This window comes from Seriola lalandi, unplaced genomic scaffold (assembly GCF_002814215.2).
Source record: "Seriola lalandi dorsalis isolate HSWRI2012SDOR001 ecotype SW California unplaced genomic scaffold, Sedor1 jcf7180002054795, whole genome shotgun sequence".
NCBI lineage: Eukaryota > Metazoa > Chordata > Actinopteri > Carangiformes > Carangidae > Seriola > Seriola lalandi.
The window spans coordinates 1,195,799-1,220,368 of record NW_019525348.1 but is presented as its reverse complement, the minus strand read 5'-3'; the positions used below and the strand labels follow the sequence as shown (position 1 = coordinate 1,220,368).

The 24,570-nt window shown below is 40.7% G+C and overlaps 2 protein-coding genes across 8 annotated transcripts in view; one reads left to right on the top strand and one right to left on the bottom strand.

Annotated features, from left to right (window-relative positions):
- Positions 1–12,014, top strand: part of fancl (FA complementation group L) — a 32,168-nt gene extending 20,154 nt beyond the window's left edge. Inside the window, exons 8-14 of one of the 2 annotated variants that reach the window (XM_023425926.2) lie at positions 3,486–3,636; positions 3,761–3,844; positions 6,071–6,116; positions 7,740–7,821; positions 8,693–8,809; positions 10,923–10,994; positions 11,404–12,014. In XM_023425926.2, the coding sequence (XP_023281694.1) occupies positions 3,486–3,636; positions 3,761–3,844; positions 6,071–6,116; positions 7,740–7,821; positions 8,693–8,809; positions 10,923–10,994; positions 11,404–11,439 (588 nt within the window). In that variant the 3' untranslated portion in view covers positions 11,440–12,014. The remainder of the gene's footprint in view (positions 1–3,485; positions 3,637–3,760; positions 3,845–6,070; positions 6,117–7,739; positions 7,822–8,692; positions 8,810–10,922; positions 10,995–11,403) is intronic. The other variant, XM_023425927.2, reaches the window with a different exon arrangement.
- LOC111669558 (serine/threonine-protein kinase VRK1-like) overlaps positions 11,218–24,570 on the bottom strand; it is a 24,692-nt gene continuing 11,339 nt past the window's right edge. For 5 of the 6 annotated variants that reach the window (XM_023425919.2, XM_023425920.2, XM_023425921.2 and 2 more), the window contains 6 exons: positions 20,651–20,771; positions 18,235–18,293; positions 15,625–15,803; positions 13,188–13,331; positions 12,209–12,391; positions 11,218–11,914 (listed from right to left, as the gene is read on the bottom strand). In XM_023425919.2, coding sequence (XP_023281687.1) covers positions 11,519–11,914; positions 12,209–12,391; positions 13,188–13,331; positions 15,625–15,803; positions 18,235–18,293; positions 20,651–20,771 — 1,082 coding nt within the window. In that variant the 3' untranslated portion in view covers positions 11,218–11,518. The remainder of the gene's footprint in view (positions 11,915–12,208; positions 12,392–13,187; positions 13,332–15,624; positions 15,804–18,234; positions 18,294–20,650; positions 20,772–24,570) is intronic. The other variant, XM_023425923.2, reaches the window with a different exon arrangement.

The following is a 24,570-nucleotide window of genomic DNA, read 5'->3' as shown; positions in this document are numbered from 1 at the left end:
TACTCTTTAGAGCCTGTAACCAAATATATTTGGCATTTTTTAAATTTAAGTATGAAAAATTTGACATACTGTATTTATGATAAAGATTTTGTCATTTAATTTTGTTTTTTATTGAAAAGATTTTTATTTTTGTTTTACTATTTGACAACTTTGTAATTTGTATAAGGAGAAAGGATAGGGCAATATACATGTATCTGTTCCCAGAGGTTTTGTCTCATCAGTTATACTTTAGTATCTGTACATGTAATATTTTTCATTTTATCAGGTCATTGTGGCCGACGTTAGAAAATCAATGAGCATCGATTATGTATCTTTATTTATTTATTAGATCATTAAAAAAAAATGACATGCATCAAATTTTATTCATAAACAGTTTTTGCTTTGATTTTTGAGAAGTTTTGCCATAAGACAGTATCTATGGTGACACACATGCTTTTATACAGCCCTGCAATGAGCGAGTGTTTGTCACAGGCATTTAGTCATGTCGAGACATGGACTAATACATTTGGTTTTCCTTAAAAATATTTTAAAATCAAGACTCTTACCAGAGCTTTCAACTGTTTCTCACAGCCTTCTTCAGCAAATGGAACTCAGGTGTCATCAGGTGACATGAGGAAGTTATGGTTATGTTTTTGCTCCCGTACTTAAGTCCCACGATGACACCTGAGCAAGTACAGTTTGCTGAAGAAGATCATTGGATACAGTCGAAAGCTCCAGTGGAAGCTAGTAAGTTAGCATTGAGTTTAAAATATTTGTTACAAATCATTCCTTTCAACGTACCTGATATAAAAGTAAAAACACACACACACATACACACACATACATTTTTAACAAGAAACCCCCACCAGGGAGCTACCTCAGTCATGTCAGAGGTGGAAACACTTGTCACATCCAGTCAAAATACAGATTCATATTCCTCGTCCATCATCAAATATTTTCCTCCTACAGTCAACACATAGTAAGTAGTGTTCTTCATGTAGTGCTATAGACCATTTAAAACACTAATGGGTTGGATGTATGTAATTATTTGTTCTCTCAGCTGTGATCTGTTTATCTAAACAAACTGTCTACGGCTCCATGGTGCATTCACTGACTCACTGTATAGACCTAACTAATGGTCACTTTACCTGATTGTGTTTTGTGCTTGGATACCTTCATGTCTCCTTCAGAGAATACAGTTGACATGCTTATAGTAACGTATAACTCACATATGGATACAGTTGCAACGTATAAAACCCCTAGCAGTACAATGCCACATTATGTAGAATTCAGTGAAGATATACTGTATGGTGAAGGTAGTCTCTCTTTTTTTTTTCTTTTTTACGATAACAAAAGGATGATTCTTAATTCCTTTGTAAATAAGAAGCTGCTCAGTGAGAAAAGGATTTATTGAAAATAGGTTAAAAAGAGTTCGGTTTAATAGAATCATGTAAAGAGGAGTGGGTTCTTTCAGCCTGGCTGCTTTTAAGAGCTAAATTGAGGTCAGTCAGAGATATCATAAATAGATAAAAAGGACTGATTGAGATGGCCAAGGAGCAAATCTCAGCTCAGATTCAATGTCTTTCATACTTTCTTACAGCCCTCCACCCTCACCCATGTTCTTCTCTCAGCTACAGCAGGAATTCAATTACCAGCTCTTCTTCCTTTTTTTTTTTTCTTTTTTCTTTTTTTTCTTTCTGAACTGGGCCCAATGTAGTTATCCTTAGCAGTAACCGTAATCATGCCACTGGCATTAATTGGGCTGTAATTGCTGAGGCTCTCGGCACCTGGACGATGCTTAATTGTGTGCACTGTGCTGGCACAATGACCCATAATTTTTGGTTCATTTTTTCCCCTAATTTTTTCCTTCTCATTCCATCTGTATTGCTCTCCCACACCTCCATCAGCCTCCCTTTCTCTTCGCCGTGTGGGTGTATGTGAACATGTGTGTGCCTTAAGTTGTTTCAGTTTTAACCAACTGGGCGATTGCCATCTGCACTTTGAGTTCACTCCCGCTGTCTCAAATGAGTCGGTGGAAGACCTCTGTGTTCCATCGTATCAGTCTGGTGTTTTGTTGTAATAATGAAGTTAAATAATTCTGCGCAGTGCACTATAAAAATAAACCTAATCACAATTTACTGTTTCCAAGCTACTGTGGGAGGCTTTTTATACAGCACTTAGCTTTATTTACCCTTAACTGCAGGGCTGCAACTAACAATTATTTTCATTATCGATCAATCTGACGGTTCTTGTCTTGATTAATAGATCAATTGATTAATAGTGTGGTCCATAAACTGTCAAGATGGTGAAATATGCCTATTTCAATCCGTCAGGGCACAAGTTTATGCATTCAAATTACGTGTCGTCCTAACAACAGCAAGAACCACAAGATATTCATTATTATCTTATATGACAAAGAAAAGCAAGTCCTCAGACTGGAGAAGCTGGAACCAGCAATTGTTTTATAAATGACTTAAAGAGTTGATCCATTACCAGAGTCGTTGGCTATTTTTGTGAATCAACCAATCAAGTAATCGTTGTAGCCATACTTCACTGTTGGTTCACTTTTGTAACTGTTACCTGCTAAGCAACTAATTATAGATGTAATTAAGGGCCGTATTATACAAACATCCTTTCTTAGGCGCTGGACAATTAAACTAAAAAATATCAAACCTGACCTCTCACCAATTTAATCTTGCTCATGTCGGTTAATGTGGTTAATACTTCCTCCAGTGCGTGCGTTCGTGAAAAAATATTACCTCATGTTCAGTGATGTGCCTCCACCCCGTCCAAGTTGGTCGTGTTCACATGAAGTAAACCTGGTGACATGGACGACATGAGTGTAAAAAGTGAGCCTCAACCTGAGCAGCTTAGACGTAAAAAGAATATCGTGTCTGTCATTTGTGCTTCAGTGAAAATGACACTGAACAAAGAGAAGTCAAATGCAAACACTGCTGAAAACCTTTTCTTCTTTTTAATGTGGAAGGGACAGTGCGATTGACAGGGAAGTTGAGGGAAAAAGAGGGGATGAGGTCGGGCACTGTGGTAAGGACTGAGCCTAAGTGGTAGAGAGAGCTCATGGCTCAAGCAAAGAGAGAGAGACCCATAAGAGAGTCTTAAGATAAGGTAGGTGTCAGATATTACAGAAGCAAATCCTAACTAACTTTAGGAATCTTATCTCAGTAAGGGAAATCCTAAATACTCCATCCAGTGTTGGTCGTCAACGTCTACGTCTGTTTACCTAGCAACCAACGCTACTTTTCTCATCTCAACAAGTCGTTTCTGGTTTACCATGAGACTCTCAATGAATAACTTCCGTCTGTTGACATTTTGTTGGTTGTATAAAGGCAATAAAAGAGCAGCAAATAGATTCTAAATCAGGTCCTAACCCTAATTGACATGGTTACAAAACAGTTAAGATAGGATCTGCCAGTTAGGAAGTTTCTGTAATATGGACCCTAGAGGACTAAACTGACCTCTGGTTTTGTTCTCGTCTGGTTTGGTAGAGTACTCTGGAGCAGCTCCACAACCAGTTCCTGCTGGTTTTGGATTCCCTGACAGATTTCTGGGACGTCCTGGATGAGATCGACTGCAAGACCTGGATTCTGGAGCCGGAGAAACCCAGCCGGTCCGACACCATGAGGCGGATCACCATTGGTACGGTGTAACACACGCAAGGCAGATCTCAGCACAGCTAATTCCAGTCATCCAGACACTTTGTGTGTATAATCCACTGTCACATATTGTCGTCGGGGCGGGTACATCCTGTCTGTGTGTGCAGGAAACAACGTGTCCATCAAAGTGGAGGTAGATCCCAGACACCCTAAGATGCTGCCTGAGTGCTGCCTGCTGGGAGCCGAGCACGGTACGTAGACCCCAGAGACATGGCAACGCTTCAAAGTGTGTTGTCAGGCAGCACCAGAGCATTAGAAGCGTATCTGCTCTATTACACACCCAGAACTGACACACTGTATGAAAGCATAGATAATCCTCTCCTCATTATAACACAGTCATCAGCTGCAGATGAGCGTTGTCAGTAAATAGTTTTTTTAAGGTGAGCGTCCGTCATTCTGGACTCTCCAGGATCTCAGCTCCCCCAGAGGTTAGCAGCTCTGTCAGGCGGGCACTATATTTACATACATGTATACAAACTGAGCCAGTAGCACGTTAGAATGAATCTGTTTTTTGCACCTCAGAGGTGTAACAAAACAAAATGAATTTTTCTCCATGAAACATTAGCTGAGAACTGAGAAGCTGAATTATAGTTTTAGTTGTTAAACATTTATTCTTGCATCAGTAAAGTTGTCAACTGTTGCATCCCTTTTATTAGAATAATACAATTACACAGTGTCACCTGTAAATAAAAATATAAATGTTGTGTATTATAAAATGTAATTCCAAAAAACAAACAGAGGAAGTGACGATACGTTATCAGCCCTGAATTTATCTGCACAGTCCCAAACAGCTCCTCCAATCAGAATCAGGGCAATGTATATGTGGCCTGAGAGGCAAAGGCCAGGGCAAAAAATGTCCACCAACAATTGCCACCACTCACAAAAGGTTTTAATACAGCTGTGAGCTCGGGCTAATAATTGAAGTCGACTTATGGACTCCTGGACACTCACAGGACAGTCTTTTTGTTTTTCTTTTAAGTTATTTATTTGGGCATTTTTTGCCTTTTATTCTGAAAGTTGCAGTGAGAGAGAGAGAGGCAGGAAAGTCAGGGAGAGAGAGAGAGACAACGGCATGCAGAAAAGCAACACAGGTCGCATTCGAACCTGGTGCACTGCAGTTAGGACTGAGCCTTCGTGGCACATGCTCTACCAGGTGAGCCACCGGGACATTCTACTGTGTAAATCTAACTGAGACCATAAAAGTAGGACGATAAGATTGGATTCTTGCTGTCAGACAGTTTGAAATTGGTAAAAGTTCAAATTCAGCTCAGCTAAATGAGCTCTGAACTTTAACTGGGTTAGATCAGGAATGCTGCTGCTGGTGTGACAGAGCCCTAAAACTCAGGCCCTCATGTGTTGCTTTGTGAAAGTAGGGTCATTTAAGCTAATTGATTAATGCCTTGACAGTTTTTTGATCAATAATGTTGTCTATAAAATGAAAACAATAAAAAAATCCATTGTTAAGTAGAAAAGTGAAAGCAGCTGAAACACACAGACAGGTTTTCTCGGATAAATCAAAATAGCTATCCCTTAATTTTACTATTGATCAACTAATTAACTAATTGTTTTCACGTTAATGGGAACGACAGCGTCCTGTGCCTCTTCATAAGACCCGTAATCAAAAGCCTGATTTCAGTGAGTAACGCACCAGCCGAGGATCAGCCCAGGCAATTCTGCCTGGCAGCCATTATTCAGATCAGATCAGTGAGAATCCGTCAGGCGTGAATGAAACGGCGCTTCTTTCTCACTGATCCCCACACGTCTCGACTTCAACCAGGCTGGTCGTGTTGACTATTGTCTGTCGTCATGTCAGAGGACTTGCTTCCAGAATGGCACATTTTTCATTCTCACCACACCAACAACATGGAGCCGACCGGCGAGCTTCACATTTCTATTTAAATCCCCGTCAATTGTTGGCCATTGTTTCTGTAAACTCAAGGTCATGCAACTCCTAGCCTGTTGCCTAGCAATGCAACTCAAAAGATATTAAACACACACACACACACACACACACACTTCAGCCAAGATGGGAGGCAGGCGGCGACCCTCAAATATGAGGGGTCACACGGAAATATTGCTTTTTGCATGTAGGAATAACAAATAGTGAAAGTGATGAGTACCGCACGGAGACAAAGTTCCCCTGTGGATCAGAGGAAGCGGCGATGGTTCATATCCGACAGTGGTGACGCCGCCGTCTGTGCTGATCTGGGCTGTTGTCAAATAACAGACAGCGTTTGAGGGTATGCAGAGGAAGACAGTCTAATTTTCCGAGGGCTTGTACTGTACACAACAGTGTGTCTGCAGCTGTTTGAAATGTGTGGGGGGACAGAAAACGTCAAATTTAAGGTTTTTAGTAGTTGTACAATTTAGATCTAACACAGAAAAATGCCCTTTTTCTTTTGTTGTTGCTGCTGCAGTGGTGACGCCGCTGAGGAATAAGCTGAACGCCAATATGCACATGTGGTGAGTTCCTCTGCATCGACTGAGCTTCTGCTTGAATTAATGAATGGATGAAAATTCAGTGTAATAATTGCTCAGTTTTCAGTGGCATCATCAAGATGATGATCATGTTGCTGTTTTTCTAAATTCTTTATTAAAGGTTTGTTTTACATATGAAAAGTTTGGCAGGTTCCCATCAGTGTAAGTCAGTTTAATTATTTTATGTGATTCTGCATTGTTGTACCCATGAAAAGACCAAAACTGACAATGTGTTAAGGGGCTCTCACATCAGGGCCAAAGTACACTTGACCCCAAAGTCCAGTTCGTCTGCTGTTCCCAGGGGTCCACTTGACAAGCTGGTCTCGAGTACGGTTCAGGTACGGTTCAGGTACGGTTCAGGTACGGTTCAGGTACGGTTCAGGTACAGTTCAGGTACGGTTCAGGTACGGTTCAGGTACGGTTCAGGTACGGTTCAGGTACGGTTCAGGTACAGTTCAGGTACGGTTCAGGTACGGTTCAGGTACGGTTCAGGTACGGTTCAGGTACAGTTCAGGTACAGTTCAGGTACGGTTCGCATCAGGTGTGAAAACTGCCTTAGTTCGTCTTCTAACTCTCTGACCTCTTCACATTCAGATCTCAGCCCACTGGCTCCTGTGAAAGAAGCACTACTTTAAAACTGGACTTTTTTTCTCGGACTATTTTTATATTAATAACGAGCCAAATGATTAAGTGTAATCGCCTGTAGCGACCGACCCAGAGAGAATTATCACCATGTACAGTTCCTCTCTGCTCCAGTGTTTTAGCATCTTTCAGCTTCCTGTTTTGTTTTTTTTAGGCCTGTAAAAGTTTTCATTTTGGTTCAGTCTCCAGCTCCAACAAACACAAACTCCAGTTGGATGCTGATGTCGCTCTGTGTCTGCTGGATGTGTGAATGTGTGAGTGATGTTCAGTGATGTTGTAGAGTTCTGTGCCCAAAACACTGAACAGTGTTGCTTTAAAAACATGATATGAATACGCATAAGCGTTTAGCAGGATGGTTGAGTCGTATTAAAAATAAACGACACTGGGTTCATGGTGATGAAGCAACATGTCACTCAGTGCAACTGTTTTGAATCATTTTTGGGCTGCGACTGAGCTCAGTGGCTCAGAGGAACGACGTGGATAAACACAACACTTGTTACAGGAGACAGCCATTGTTGGTTTTGGTTTTTTCATGGGATTTAATGAACGTATCATCCAGCCCGACCTGAGGTCATTGTACCTTTTACATGTAGTAGCATTATCAGTGTCTGCATAACACTTCCACCACTAGAAGAGTAAAGAAGCATCTGATTATCAGTCAGGAAGAAAACACATAATCACTCTTCATTTTGTCACAGAGTCCAAAGGAAATCTGCACTTTGTGACGAAATGAAGAGTGATTATTTATTTTTCCTCCTCGCTTGACGACTCTGAGGAGAATCTTCCTCCACCACTGTTCAGTTTGAAGCAGCAGAAATGCTCCTGTTTCTTTCTCTCTTTTTTTTTTTTTTCTTGTTTTTTTAATACCATTGGTAAAAGCCTCCTAATCATCCCCCAGTGTTTTTGCAGGCTTATTTGCATGTGGTTAATTAGTGTGTGAAGGAGCTGTCTGTGGTCTGCTGGCAGGAACCCGGACTCCAGCGTCTTGCACAACCTCCGGGATGTTTTGGAGATCGAATTCCCGTCACCTGCCACCCACGAAAAATCTGTATGTCACACAGTTGCCCCCTCCCATCACGATTACCTCAAGGAGCTGCGTGTGTGTGTGTGTGTGTGTGTGTGTGTGTGTGTGTGTGTGTTTGTGTGTGTTTATGTCATTTTTACATCTAAGCTTGTGTTTGTGTATCTGTTTGAGCTTTAAGTTATAAGGGGGCGGACATACACTACTGCCTATTTTTCTGTCTATTTCCATATTTTTCTTTCTCTCTGTGTTTTGTTTTTCCAAGAGGTGGGCACAAATTCTCCTTTAATTGGGTTGTTAACAGATAAGATCATTAGAATAACAAAGATGGCAGAATTCTCTGCACTATCAAATCGCTTTAATTATGCAAAACCATTTATCTCTCTTTTTTTTAAACACACGTTCTTTTCCCCTCCCCTCTCTGTGGATGGGTTGAAAGGGCGTTGTGTTTATCCGCTGTCACCGCAGTGATTAATGCCTCAGCTTCATTAACATTCAGAGGAGTGCAAAAAAGTTGAGTTGACCAGATGTTGATTTTTTTTTTTTTTTTTTTTTTTTTAAACCTGCCATCCTCAGTCTTAATGGATAGCTCCAGAAAAACAGGAGCTTCTCATTACACCAAAATGCAAACAAGAGAGAGAGAAAGTGTGTGTGTGTGTGTGTGTGTGTGTGTGTGTGTGTGTGTGTGTGTGTGTGTGAGAGAAGATTCAGGGTGTTAGAAGGTGATGTCAGAACTACATCTAACTAGTATGTTTGTCTCTAAGTGGTTACAGAGGTCCTGCCCAAATCTTCAGCATCTGTAGTCTGTGTGTGAATCGTGTGTGCGTGAGCAGGCTCAGTGCTGAATATTTCCATTCATTTTATGTGTGTGTGTGTGTGTGTGTGTGTGTGTGTGTAGGCTTTCAGCATTGAGTGTGGGATTTGTTACTCCTATCGTCTTGAAGCTGCGATCCCTGATCAGGTGTGTAACGACCTTCGCTGTGGCCAACCCTTCCACCAGGCCTGTTTGTATGAGGTATGGACACACACACAAACACACACACTCTTCACTACTGATTAATGAAAAGTTAGGATAAGAATAGACAGAAGTGTCAGTAACAATGCTCCTCAGACAAACTTCACCTGTCGTATCATGAGCAGAACATTTCTCTTTAACCAGGGTTTAATTCATGTGTCACATGATGGGGGCGGCATGGTGGTGCAGCGGTTAGCACCGTCACCTCACAGCATCAAGGTTCCAGACATGCAGGTTAGGTTAATGAAACTGTAAATTGCCTGTGGGTGTGAATGTGAGCCCTGTGATAGACAGGTGACCTGTCCAGGGTGAACCCCACCTCTGGCTCCAGACGCCCCGCAGCTCTAACTGGATAAACAGTACGGCTAATGAATGAATGAATCACATAATGGGTCGATGTTGGATGTTATATGTGTTTGATATGTATATAACATCAAATGTCAATATGATTATTTAACATTAATTTCATAATCCTGTGTAGAAGTAGAACTTGTGATTTTACTGAAATCTACTGATTTGTCATATAAACATTTCAATACTTATTCACTTCTGTAGGTAACTGATCAAACCAGCTCATTAAACTAGTTTGATAATAAATGACATGTTTATATTGAAGCGAAGGTAAAAGTGGAATATATTTAATACATATGATGAGAATGTAAAACTAACACAACATATGTCAAAGTGCTGTAATGAAATGACCATGTGATGTTCGCAGGTCAACTCTGGAACTGCATCTCTGCAGATATAAATAAAACAGTCGTACCTACGTTAACAAAGGGCTGGAGGTTACATTTAATAAATCACTTGACCTCCCAGAAGAGTGCACAGACTTTCTGCTTTTAAGAGTTAATTACTTAATCACAGATGCCTAGTGATGGATGTACACATTACTCTCTGTGAGCTTACACGTTCCTTAAGCTTTAATGCTGCATCCACATTTAATAAATCACCAGTTTAAACTATTAATTACTAAGAACTTCGGAAGGATTTGAGCGCAGCTCAGAAGAGTCCTTAAAGATCTTCACTCAAAGACTGGATGCATCCAGAGCTGATTTATTTGATCCAACTGGCATGAAAAAAGAGTCAGATGCTGTGTTTTTAATCAAGCAACCATGTTCTAAAAAATGACTGATGTGGATGTAGTTGTAGCATCATACTGCAAAATGGAGACTTCAGTTTTCTTTACAACCACTCATCTGGGTGACTTCAGACTTGGCGCCCCCCCCTAACCCTAACTCCCCCTAACTCTAACATAAACTGTGATCTAACACAAATTACATAAAAAAATCCTTCCATTATTTGGTGTATTATAATATTGAAAGGTACATCTTTTGCTGGCGGGCGGCACGGTCGACAGTGGTCAGCACTGTCGCCTCACAGTGAGAAGGTTCTGGGCTGTGAAGTCAGCAGGTTCTCCCTGTGCGGGTTCTCTCTGGGTGCTCCGGCTTCCTCCCACAGTCCAGACACATGCACATTAGCTTAATTGCTGACTGTAAAGTGCCCACAGGTGTGAATGTGTGCATAACTGGTTGTTTGTCTCTATGTGTCAGCCCTGTGATAGACTGGCGACCTCTCCAGGGTGTACCCCGCCCTCACCCAATGTTAGCTGGCATTGTCTCCAGCCCCCCCCGGGACCCTGTAGGGATAAGCGGTATAGATAATGGATGGATGGAAGTTTTGATTGTGCTTTGACAGAAGAAAACTAACTAAACTTGAATGAACATGAATGAGCCACCAAAGAGTCTAAAGGAGGGGAACGCAAAGACAAAGAGATTCAAACCTTCTTCATTCTGACACCTAGCTACATGAAACAGTAATCTTAAAATACCACATAGAAAAGGGAACAATTTCAATAAGATTCAAATGAATAAAAAATATATACGACTATAGATATTCAATGAGCTCTTTTTAGAGCTGAGAAAGTTGAAGACATGAAAGGTTGTGTGTAAAAGCTTCAAATGCTTCAATGTGTCAGATAATCTTGAATATACCATTAAAGTGTGCAGTAATAAGTGTACATTGAAACAAGCGTTATTATCACTTGACACTGACACACCAGATTCAAGGTAATGATGTGATGAAGTAGTTCCTTTTCTTCCTTTTCCCTCAGTGGCTGCGAGCGCTGCCCTCCAGCAGGCAGAGCTTCAGCATTGTTTTTGGAGAGTGTCCTTACTGCAGCAAGGTACGTCTGCACCTCACAGCGTTTAATAAAGGTCTCCGCCGCACCGTCAATACATGTTCAGCACACTTAATTAGCACGGCGCTATACATCACGCAGCCTTCTCTTTCCTGAGTGCGCTCACAACAGTGTGTGACATTCACTCGGTTCTAATGAAGCTACTTCTGTGATACAGCATATAAAACATGTAATACTGGATGTTTGTGAATGCAGCATCATCACTGAGTCCAAGTCACAGCCAGGTTTATTTATGCACATGATTTGGAGTGTGTTTGGCAGTTGTTCACCCACACTCCAGACAGGACAGCGCATTTTATTTTTTTCTGAAGCAATCCTTCATATACATGTAACCATAATTATTAACCATATTATAATTATTAAGAATAAACTGAGGCTTCTCTTTCAATTGCAGCCTATCACAGTGAAAATGTCAGCCCAGAAGTCCTGAGGAGTGGCTCTGGGTTCATATCAGCTCCATCTTGCCCATGGGGAATGGCTCAGGAAGAAGCTTACCTGCTCAAAAACACTTAATTTTCTAGATTAAAAGGGTTTAAATGCACTTTGTCAAACTCCAAGAAGCCCAGAACGCAGGCACCCAGGGAAAGGAAGACACCTGCAAAGACAAGCCAGTGCAGCAGTCCTGTCCTCTGTGTGGGACCAGCTTCCAGTCCTGGACCTTTGAGAACAGAGTTATCCCAATCCCCAGAGCTGTCTCTGTGTTCATGACGGAGGTTTCTGTCCCACCACTGTTGGTGGCTGTAGCCTGCTCTGTGGTTGTGTATCAGCCTTTCATCATCATGCTTCTGACCGTCACACCCCGGGACGGAGTGTTTCCTCCTTTGCAGGCGGGTTCCTCGTTCCTGCCTCGCTGAGGTCACAGTGAGGTCGTCTCTTTTCCTGAAGGTCTGTTTGGATTTAGTTTTCTATCAAAGAGATTCAAGTGTTTGCTGTTTTAGAGCTGACAATAACGTGAACATGTGAATAACTACAAATAAACTTGTGAACGATTGATTTCCAACTGAACACTTTAGTGTTTCTTTTCAACCTTCTTCAGAACTTGAGTCACAGCAGGAATCGTAATGTTTCAGACATTTACAAAGACTTAACTACAATCAAACACTTGTTTTTTTACATTCATCAATAACATTCAAACTGATTTTTTTCAAATGTCAGTTATAAATAAAGAACGTGGCTGCTCTTACACGTTTGCCTCACACCTGTTTAGACTGAGTTCTGGGGGCTATCGGAGGGCCTCTGAGGTAACATTCAGGGATGGGTCTGGGTCTTGTCTTATCTTCATCCTCATCTTCACTATCATCTTCACTATCTTCTTGATAAGTCTGTACAGGATCAGGTCTTGGTCGCTGTGATCTTCTGGGAGCAGGAAAAGCTTTTTCCTTCTGTGAGCAAGTAGAAAAAAGTTTACTGTTGATTTCAGAATATTTTTAACAATGTTATTCAGTGTAAGTGAAGTTATATGATGAACGTGTGTTTACACCCTGACTGTGGCCTGATATCTTTAATGGCTGAAATGAAAATTGTGATGACTGGTGTTTTCATATAACAAGCGTGTCCCATAAGCCTTAACATGTCTCCACACTGGTGCATCCTAACATATTGTGAAAACATATGCATCTCTTCTTTTGAAGTTATTCATTGGGATGTGGACAGTGAGTGACAGGAAACTTGGGGGAGAGAGAGAGGGGATGAGGGGCAGCAGAGGGAGGTCTGTTTGGCTGGATTCAAACCCAGGCCACTGCAGTAAGGACTGAGCCTGAGTGGTAGGTGCTCTATCAGGTGAGTCACCAGGACTCCCCACTGAGCATCTAGTTATGATCACAGTCTGCCCGTCTTCTAATGGCTACTACTGGCAGTACGGTAAGACATGTCACCACAAACTGATCCACCAACATGACAGTGAGTTCAGTGAACTCCAGTGACCTCCACAGTCCACCAGATCTCAGATCATCTTTGGGATGTGGAAAGTGCAGGTGACAAATCTGCAGCAAGTGCTATTGTGTGGACATGGAGCAGGATCTCCAGGAAGTGTACAAACCCTGAAGAGTTCGGACTGTTCAGAGGACTTCATCAGGTAGAAAGGTCTACACTAATAAAATGGCCTCTGAGTGTATTTTGTTGTAAAATAGTCTGAACACACATACACTGAACTTTATTATGGGTTGTTTCAGATCTTACCTGCGCCTGAGGTTTAGTGAGGGGTGGGGCTCTAATGTATTGAGCGGGCACTGGTTTAGACTTGGCTCCCTCCTGAACTTCTTCATCCATCACTGTGGCTGTAGGCTTGGCTTTGGGGGCTCCTCTGGCTCGTCCTGCTTTCTGCTGATAAATACATGTGAGATTATTTATTGCTGGAACCAGTTTAAGAAAACACCCCTATCTGTTCTATACGCCCCTACTTTGTTACCAGGGTCTTTAAACCCCGTCATGAAATATCTTCTATAAAAAAAAAATAAAAAATAAAAAAAAGAGAGAGAACTTTCCCAGATATTTTCATGATGTTAAAAAAAAAAAAAAAAACAATCTTAGAGCAGATTCTCTTAAATAAAACTTTGACTCCTCATAGCCATTATCAGATATAAAATAATTTATTTATACGACACTAGTGGCAAATGATTCAGTGAACATGCCCGTTGAATGGCCTTTATCTCGGCTGACATTTACTCTCCTCACTAAACCGCCTGTAAATGGCCACTTCTGTTTAACTAGGGATCAAACTGGCCAGCACTTTAGCATGGAAATTAAATGACACAAGGAGAGGAGAGGAAATCAGGAGCATAATTGGAGACATCCTGTGCTGCGTAAAGTGTGTGTCATCAACTTCTTCAAATTGGGCCATTGAGAGGGCGCTCCGTGGGCCCGAGGGGTCAAGAAGTGATTCTGGTGAATTTGAGGAGAATCGCGCTTCTCCTCCAGCTTTAGACCTGGACACCTCTGGGTGACATTGTCAGTGAGGGATGGGGGGGGATCAGGAGGAGGTTAACCCTCCCGCTTCACTGCTGTCACGTTTCCACACTCTCAGGTTAAGAGACTCAATGAAGGAAACAGAACTATTTGTAACCGACATTGAAGTTGTTGAATGTTCTCTGCATGCAAAAACATTGTTTTATGTTTTAAACAAACAGCCGGGATCAAATGGCTCAAACTATTCAGTGCTACTATTAACTTTCTGTAGCACAAGCACACACACACCGTAAAACACACTGTCCCTATAAAAGACTATATGCATTACACACTCGCACTTCCATACTGAATCTGTCATAACTGTGATGTTACTTTACAGTCTACTGTATGTGCACCATACTCAGAGTAACATTTCCACAGGATATAGAAATGTTAGTAAAAGTGACAGTTGCATTTTAAAAACCCTGAAGGAATACTTCAGTTGACCAGCACGCAGTCAGCTGCTTCACCTCTTATCTGAGCAGGGACTTCACGAGACAACAGCAAAACTATGTTTTATTTGTTTTAACAGCTGATTATTCCTGACAAATCAGAACTTTATACCTGCTTGTCAGGCACTAACTGTCGTCTTTGCACCAGTGCAGCAGAATCACTGGAAGATGAGTTTACGATACGAAGTAGTCCATTACAAGGAGGCGTCTGTTGGAAGGTTCACATGCCTCTTCAAAACTCCTGCACGTTGTCGTGACGGTGTGACGTCTCTTTCTCTATTTGAACCCACACCCAAATGACAAGTGAGCATTCAGTGTTTTCCGCAGGTCAGAAAAACACTATACATATACATACTGCCACATGAGCATCACAGCCATGTCTTCATTTTACAACCTGCTGTTGTTGGGGCTGCCGTACACACAGTGCAGAATGTTCTAATTTGACGTGATTCCTCACTTCAATTCCAGTTGAATTGACAAGAGCTGACGTTATCAAGTTGCAAATGACTAAAAATCTCAGCCACTGTTAAAAAAGAAAGATGTCATACATCTTTCACTCAAAATGTCTTCCATCTAGCCACTCTACCATTAAGGCCTAATTGATGGGGTGCTGTGGAGATGGCTGCACTATTGGCAAAGGACTTCTGCGGCTACGTCCGACTCTGTGATTTGAATTTTTTTTTTAATTTATTTTACTGATAAAGAAATAAGACAACTTATAGAGTTGTTTGCAGCAATAGAGGATCATGAGTACTGTCAATTTATTCCTGATTTCTTTGCTGCTTCTTCCTGGGTTGGTAGGTGCATATAACACCTACAGCAGCACTAGAGAGTGAAGGACGCTCTTCTAATAGCCCAACATACAGTTGTCTGATGGACATTGATCATATCGACCATAGTATTTTGAAAAGGCCCATTTGTCTTAGTCCAGTTGTTTTGAGCTCACCAAGTGAACTGTACTAACCAGGGAAATACACTTGGGTTTATTTTTAACCAATCTTTGATCTTTTCTGGAAAACACAGGAAGCTGTATCTGTTACATTTCTGTCAGGTGCAAAAACCTTTTGTTGGCATCAATCACAGAATAATTTAAGTAGTTACTGACACAATCTCATGTTTCAATACATATACATTATGTACTGCCACTGTTAGACTGACAGGATCTCACACCATACACTCATTCAGTTACAAGTTTAGACACAAGGTCTCAGCCCCCTCACCTTTTCCCTGGTGTGAAGATCTGCCGCCCTGGTGGATGACTCTGCTGCAGATCCTTGAGGCGCGGAGAGGTCAAGTCCTCCCCTGCCACTACAGGCCAACAGCTTTTTGAGATGCTTGTAGTCTGGCTTCTCTTGGTAGCCCAAAGTTTTCACATATAGGAGGAACGCAGCCACCTCGTCTACGGACAGGTACAGAAAGTAGTCAAACAGCATGTCAAAGATTTACAGCACGTTCAAATATTTCAACTCAAATATCTTGTAGAAGATTCTGGATAAATCCGGATCAGTCAAACCCTTTGGTATAATTTGTGATTCATTGCACAAGCATTATAGTTTGGTTTTACTAGCTGTGAGGCACTAGGTATGAAATCGTCTCTGGAAGTGTTGAGACATGCAGAAGCAAATTCAAGATGAACCTGAAGGTGTCACAGACCAGATGTGTATCAGCCTGGAAATGTATCTCCCCACAGAGAGCAGACTAGACATGTGCACAGCCATGGATCTATGTGTGGAAGTGGCGTACACAGTCAGCCTCCATACATCACACACTGACGACGTACGTATATGACACATACAAACACACACACACACACACACACACACACACACACTTAGTTGATGCATAAACTGGCTCTTATCTGTGGCGGACAGCAAGCAGCTGGTCCCAGCCATACATCACACACACTGAGCCCTCTCACAGGTGTGACCTCTACTCATAAAGAGGAGATAACACACGACAGACTTTGAAAGGCATGTCAGTGGGACGGCTGTTTAACTGGAGCCTCAGCTGACTGGAAGACAGAGAGATTCATTCTGGGTGAAAAGTTTTGTTTCTGTGACCTTGGACACAATGAGGATCTGTTGTAGTCCAGACCAATATCATTGTCATTATCATCATCTCCACAGACTGCGCATTTTAAAGGCTCTCTTCACATCAGGCATGGTTAGGTTACTTGGATAAAACAGGCTCAAGTACAAGTGATTGAAATCCATGGAATTTTTACCAAAATCTGACATTGAAAAAAAACAACCTGTGGGAATCTGTGCACAGCCATGTGTTCACACAATGAAGAATATAGTATGTACTGAAACAAAGATACCTTTCTGCTAAACATCATCACCACCCTAACAAGTACAATGAAATGACAGAAGTGACAAGCTGAAATGGCTCCATATGATCAGTTGATTTTGTTTCCCTGCCATTACATGCAGTAATAACCTCAGGACAACCCTATGAAGATGGCAATATGCAAAGGTGCACAGTAATGGAGTACATTTACTTGAGTACTAGTCGATTTAAAAGACAAATATTGTACTTTTGACTCCACTATATTTCTATGAAGAACTCTTACTTTGAAGCATTGTTTAGTCAGTGAATTAATTTTTATTTTATTTTGAAAAATGTGATAGACCATACACTGTAGTCATTACAGGAGAAAAACCAATCACAGCCAACTCCGCCACTGTCAGTCATGTGTGAACCTGTCAGTGTCCTAACCATGGAGATGTTAGATAAAGATCATCATTAGGTTCTGTAAATGTGGAACAATACAACAATGTGTTGACATAAAAAATGTACTTTTGAATACTTCAGTACTTTTAAATCAAGTACTCCAGTACTTAAAAAAAAAACTAAACAAATTTCACTTGTATTGGAGTCATATTTGACCAGAGGATCTATACTTTGAGTCAGGTAATGGAGCAGTGTACTTTGTCCACCTCTGGTCATTGCTCCTGTAAAACCACTCAGAAGTACAACTGAAAAACAGTGCATGAAATTTGTTGAAGCATGTTTTTTTCGACCAAATAGATAGGATAGAGGAAGTACTAAAAAATAATCTAATGAATATAAAAACACAGAAAAAACAGAAAGTCAGAATAAATGCGATATCCTGATCAATTAGGAGCTATGATTTTGCAGTTATGATTTTAAAATCTGAATTATTTTATGGTGAGAAGTCTAAGAAATTTTGGCAGATTCCCAATAAGTCATCATTTTAAGATTCCAGGAAAACTTTTAACCCTGATTTCACTGCCTCATTTTGTTTGGCAGGACAGAACAACAGCATTTAATCTCAGGTAGAATCAGTAAAGTGCACTAACACTCCAAAAAGAGCAGACTGCCACTTTACTACTCTGCCCTGAGAACTGAAATGTGATGTGTTGAAGACGCATTTCCTGCTTTTGTTAAAAGACCAAACAGTGAAAAAATCATCCCAGCTCCATGTGATTTCAAAACAAAAGTCCAGAGTCATTTCATCCATTCACACAGCAGAAGTTGTGGCCACAGTGTAACTTTCTACAAACCGCCTGTGACTTAGTTTTTTATCAAAAACTCTCTACACTTTGGAGCAATTGAACTTTGTCCATTTTCTTAATTTCAGTTGCCAGTTGTTGTGAGACAATGAGACAAGTAAGAAACTGAACATAATTCTCAAGGACACATCTGATAATTTTTCATGCTTTACATGTTTTCTTATGAATGAAAAACCATCTTGCTTATGCATACAGGAATATTGCTGTACAACAGCATTACCCATATGCTCTGTGCTTGTCAGCCCACAACCTGAATTAGTCTGAATTAGAAGATGCCCTGCGGCCCTGGCTTACCTGTGCTGGCTGTGCTCACTGACAGCTGCTGGACTGAGTCTGGCAGATTCTCCATCAGTCTGAGGGAGGAGTAAAGGAAGGTACGACAGTGAGGAAGTGGGAACATCAGCATTACGAGCGATGGAACTCAGAGGTGGATAGTAGAGTTAGAACAACACAGCAGGAGAACAAGCTGAATCCAAGCCCAGGCAAACTGTCCTACAGGATGTTCATACAAAATATACAGAGCAAAGTACTATTTCACAGCTTACACAGCAAGCACTGCAATGCAATTCAGTCTAACATTTAAAATAATATGATTCACAAAGTGTTTTATTGCATAACTATATTAGATTGTATATATATTCGATATGATATCCAGCTGTGGATTTCATTTTATATTTATTTCATGACATTATAAAATGTATTTAGACTGGAGGAAAACTTGAGACATACAGCAAGTATCTAGGAAGATAACAGAGAAATATAAAAACCTTGCAAGTGGCTAGCACCAGCCACAAACATGAACTTCTCATTGCCATTAATTATTTTAGGAATTTCTAAAAGTGTTGTCATGTGGCGGTCTCTGCAAGATGGCTGCTTAGACTGACTGGTCTTGGCATCACCTAAAAATATTTGACAATCATGGTCTACCAAAATGTGCATCCTTAAAAATATATAACAATGAACAAAAACAAGACAAGAAGTATGGAACATGCCGATGGAAATAACAATGGCAACTCCGATGCAGACGGTCTCACCTCCGAAGTATTCATCAGATACTGAAGCAGATGGTGGCTGAACAGAAAACTGCCTTAGCTCAGATTAAACTGTCAAACTCATCAAATGAGGAGAAACTTGCTGATATATGACCTTGCTTGGACAACAAACTACTGGTCTTGGATGACTCCAATAGTGATCTAGATATAAAGTCTTTCAGAAAATTGCAGGTAGAAGCTCATCTGTAAACAGTAATACTGGCACCATGTGCACACCCACACTATGTTAAAATCAATCTTCAAAAATGATTCAATTACACAGAAAACAGATTCATTTTCTCCAGTTAACAAAAGGGTCATGAAGTATACATATTTAATTCAGCTAATTGCTGACCAGGATGTTCCCTACTGCCCGTCATTACTCATGCTAGGGGATCCGTCCACTCTGACAGACAGATGGCTAATATGCTCGGCAGGAGATCGCTGGTGCAACAGTGAAAGTCAGTGCATGTCCCATTGCTTACAGATTGGCCTATCCTGGATAATAGAGTGGCTGCATATGATACCCTGTATCCATTACTTTGATGGTCAGATTAGACTAGTATTATATGAAATGGAGAACTTTTCCTTACTTTGTTGATGGATCTTAAAGGTATATCTATAGCAAAAGCTGTATCATTTCTATATCATGCACATGCACACACCTCCATATAGGGAGTGTGCAAAAATTAAATTCAATATTTAAAAAGTCAGTGTTCTTAGACAGATGGAACTGTAATGACGGTAGCCCGCTAATATGTGAAGACTCGCTATGTTAGTATCCTGCCCTCAGTGTGTGTCTGTACACAAATCGACAGGTAGCGAACAAGACTTAAAGAAATCCCAAAGGTGGAGTAAAGTTTATATTCTTTACTGTTGTCTGCAGCTCTTCAATTTACAACTTGTAAAACTGAAATAAACGGAAATATGGTATGTTACACTTTGATACAGATTAGCATGACTCAGCAATATAAAGAAGCTAACAAATGAGTAGCAGCAGTAAGCAGCAGATTAAACAGAACTTTTTAGCTGAGTGTAACACAGAGCTTAAAATACATAAACACAATGTTGTAGAATGTGATTCTTACATGAACAAATGATACTCACAAGCAATAAACTCCAAAGGATGGACACAGCTTCAACATACAACATTCAACATTGAAAACTCAAAGCAGACCTCATGGCAAAACTAGCACTTTCCGAAGAGAAGAGGAAAAAACTGGCTGACCTGGCTGCATCACATGACAAACTTAACCAATAGCCTTGAAGCTGGAGCTCAAAATGCCCACCAGAGGGAGAAACACAACATTTTGTATATAGAACATGACAGTTAGCATAAACAAGCTAGTTTGCCTTTGTCAACGTTGTGTGTGGCTTTCGCAGTTCACAAACAGCAACAGTAACATTTCAGGACATGAAGATGTTGACGACATGATGTTAATATAAAGTTAACAACTGAAACTCACTCAGCCTCAATTCTGTCTACAGACCAGGACGCCTCTCTTCAAGGTGTTTAGATAAGTTTCAGGTGTTTCCTGCTTTCATTTGAAATGCTCTGCTGTACTGTTTGTATACTGGCTTTTAGTTGTCTATAACCTCTATTCCAAGGGCACCTGCCTAGATGTTTCATCACAGGTTGTTATATCTCTGCTGCAGAAACAGTACAAGGGATTACCTACCTGGTCTTGGCCTCCTGGACCTGAGCTGGGTTCCTGAGAACACCGTCCCAAGGCAGAGACCGACACAACCAGTGAAGAAGACAAAAACCCAAAATCTGGAGGTCACTGCGTCTAGATGGGTCTAGAGTGAGACAGAAATTTGAGGTGGTCAAAAATTACAATAAAACAAATATTCTTTTGCCATTGATATTTTTACATCCTGCTTCTTTTATCTATAAATTATCCATAATTCAATTTCAAGTTTCAGTTTGTGAAAGCTTTTACATTTGTTGGTAAAAAAAATAAAAAGTGCAAAAATCAGTAGTTGGATTATTGTGATCACAAAGAGTCCTTTTTAGCACTTTTAACATTAGATATTAGATTTTCTTTTAGAAGAACAGTCAAGGTTGGAAACAGGTACCATTTGCAGAATCATCAAGATAGAGCTGATGCAAGATTCACAAAGAAGAATAAATCTAAAATTCTGCAGCACAGGTGCTAATTCACCTCTTACACTGTATCACCTGTCATAGGAACACACTGTGTGTGTGAGTCAGAACAAGTCCCATATGTATATTAACAAAAAATCAAATGATAAGATAAATTAAATTTGAAATACAAGGTTTACTTCTGATCTTTATCAGCTGTAGTAAACTCAACATAAAGGTAGTAGTGGTTGGTATTGTAGCATGCTCACAATGACAATGTAACATGCTAATGTTTAGCAGGTACAATGGTTTTCATGTTCACACCATAATTAGCATAAAACACAAACACAATATTGCAGATGAAATTTTGACCTGATGATGGCTATACAAGCTCTTATCATTAAAGCTCTTATCCTGAGAGAGACATGAATGTCTGCACCAAATTTCTGCAATCTGATCCAGAAATGTTAACCTCATGGTGGCGCTAGAGGAAGTGAATGTCTGAATGTCTGAATGTCTGTTCTGTATGTTCGAGACATTCCAGTCTGGACCATAGAGGTGGAACAATCGACAATTGATTGAAAAGCATTGCTAACCCTAGAACCAGTGAACTCCACCTTTTTTTACACATCCAAGTCTGTCTACAGGTGTTGAGGAAGACTGCCACATATTTGAAACTAAAATTACCACCTCGCAGTTGTAAGCCTCCACTAGTCAGGTTCCAGTTTATATCCATGTCTGTCTAGTTTCATAATGTATGTAGTGAAGACTTTGAAGGAATTTAATAAAAAGGTATTAAGTAAATGGTAAATGGACTGCACTTATATAGCACTCAAAGTGCTTTACACTTCAAGCCACATTCACCCATTCACATACATTAGTACAGCGCTTTCTTCATACACACACTCAAACACTGATGGAACAGCCATCAGAGGCAATTGAGGTTCAGTATCTTGGCCAACGACACTTCAACACACTGGAGGAGCCGGGGATCGAACGACCAACCATCTGATTAGTGAACAACCTGTTCTACCTCCTGAGCCACAGTCGCCTAGTAAAATTTTGTTTTATTTGTGATGTAGTGTGAAATAAAACTGATTTGACTTTACTTTGTTAAGCTTTGTTCCTTGTAAAAATCTGGTTCTGATAGAGCAAAAACGTGTAGCCATGACAGTAGACAATACTTCAAAAATGGATGTTCCTGTGGGAAAGAAGCTACAAATTCTAAACCATGGATGCTTCACACCCATCTTTACCCCAGCATCACAGAAGATCTATACAATTACCAAAGTTTCAAGGTGGGCACCCAAGATTAGTGTCACCAGTTGTCACTGTTCATTTGATCAGGGGGACAGGTAGAACAACAGAATTTGATATTGGGGAAAGTATTTGAAGACATGAAAAATTGTATGTACGATACCTGTGTGATTTCCAGTGAATTAAGACTTCCTTAACAACAAGTCAAGAGTATGTTGTGTCTTACTGTGAGTGTGTGTGTGTGATTGCATGGGGCTACATTAGTGTGTGAGATCTATCAATACATGGGAACCAAGTCCATCTAGAGGGGTCGAGCCCGGGGAGTTTTAGCAGCTCAATACTGTAACGGCCGCCACACGTCTCCGGAGAAATTACCTATTGACTGGCTCCATCAGAGGGGAGAAATCTCCTCCCTGAGCCACAGCCAGCATTGATCCTCCCCAGCCAACCGTCTTGTCTAAAGAGGAAGCGTGGTCAATGGCACACAGGACCAGATTACATGGAGTGTGAGGGTGGTAATCTGATTACATGTGAACATGCATGCTTTGCTCATGCTTTTTCTTATCTATAGTTTTAATTTTTATAAACACTCTGATGTCTTTTCACAATTACACCTCATCTACAGCTAGGGTGATATATCACTCACTCCCCTCATGCAGGGTCACTTCATCTTTCTCAGCCGCTTTCTCCAGAGGCGCCACACCATACTGACTAAAGCTGTACCTAGAAACTCGTCTTGGTTTGAGCTCAGTTATGAAATCCTACTACAGCCAACAGAAACAAGTCGTGATGGCCTGCATGGTGTTGTCCAGTGTATATTGCCCTCCGTCACCTGTCTCTAGCTCCATCACAGTTCGTTTGTTGTGGTTTGGTCATTTTAAGACTCAGTTTGTAAAGTTTACAACCAGCCACAATGCTGCTCCTTCATTTAGTAACACAACAAAAAAAAAGGGTGGTCAATCGACTCACAAAATGCAAATCAGTGCATCACGTGTGATGCACTGATTTGACTCATGGACTTTTAGGGAACAGCCCAATTAACGACTGGATGTTGACAATCACTGTATATAAAGGGCCTTGAGAAGAGTGATGTTTGCTAATAAAACCCTACAGCAACTTTGAGGGTAATTTTCAAGAGATTTTTTTTGGACCTTAACATGCAACAGGTGAAGAGAGGTTGAGAAATGCTGGTTTAGTTGATACATTACATTCATTTTGGCAGACACAGGTAAATCAAGGTCTTTGCTGCCGTTACCTCTGTCTACTATCTATCTCTATTGCATGTCTGTCTGGTGCTCCTTCTAAAGGTTCCTACCTTTTTTTTTTTTTTTTAACCACGTTTAACGTTTTTAGCGACTTTACACTTTCTGTGTTTAAGGTCTAATGCCAGAATCAGATGACATAATATAACACGTTTTATCCTGAGCAGTGTGTCAAAGTGGAAGACAACTGATGTCTTCTCTCTCTCTAATATGATGATGAGATCATTAGAGCTCAGACCACTCTTCTGTGCACAAGTGTAGAGATCCATCTATCCATTAGCTATACCGCTTCGCCTTGAGAGTCGCTGGCAGCTTCAGCCAATCCCAGCTGACATAGGGCAAGAGGCGGTGTACACTTTGGACAGGTTGTCAGTCTATCACAGGGCTGACATGTAGAGACAAACAACAATTCAAACTCACATTCACACCGATGCCATTTATAGTTGCCAGTCAACCTAACCTGCAAGTCTTTGGACTGTGGGAGGAACGGGGAGAACATGCAAACTCCACACACAGAGGTCCTAACCAGCCGGAAAAGTTTGAACACAGAACTTTAAAGGTCACAAAGCAAAAAGAGAATTATGTTTGATTTTATTTCAGTGGTGGACTAAGTACTCAGAAGTACTTCAATAAGTATTTAAGGAAAATACTATAAGTATTATACTTAAGAAGAAGTACTCAATTACAAGTATAAGTTCTGCATTCAAAATCCTCATTTCAATTTTAATTATCAGACGGAAAAGTACTACATCTTCTCAAAAATGGCCGCTGTGACTGATACAATATTAAATATGTATAGTAAATGCTTAGATTGTTAATACTGACGCATCAGTGTTCAAGCAGTATTTCACTGTTGTAGCAATTCAAGTAATTTAAAGTATATTTTTTGGGGCTTTTATGCCTTTAATGGACAGCACAGTGGAGAGTGACAGGAAACAGGGAGGCAGAGAGAGGGGGAATGACATGCAGCGAAAGGCCGTCCGATGCGGGATTC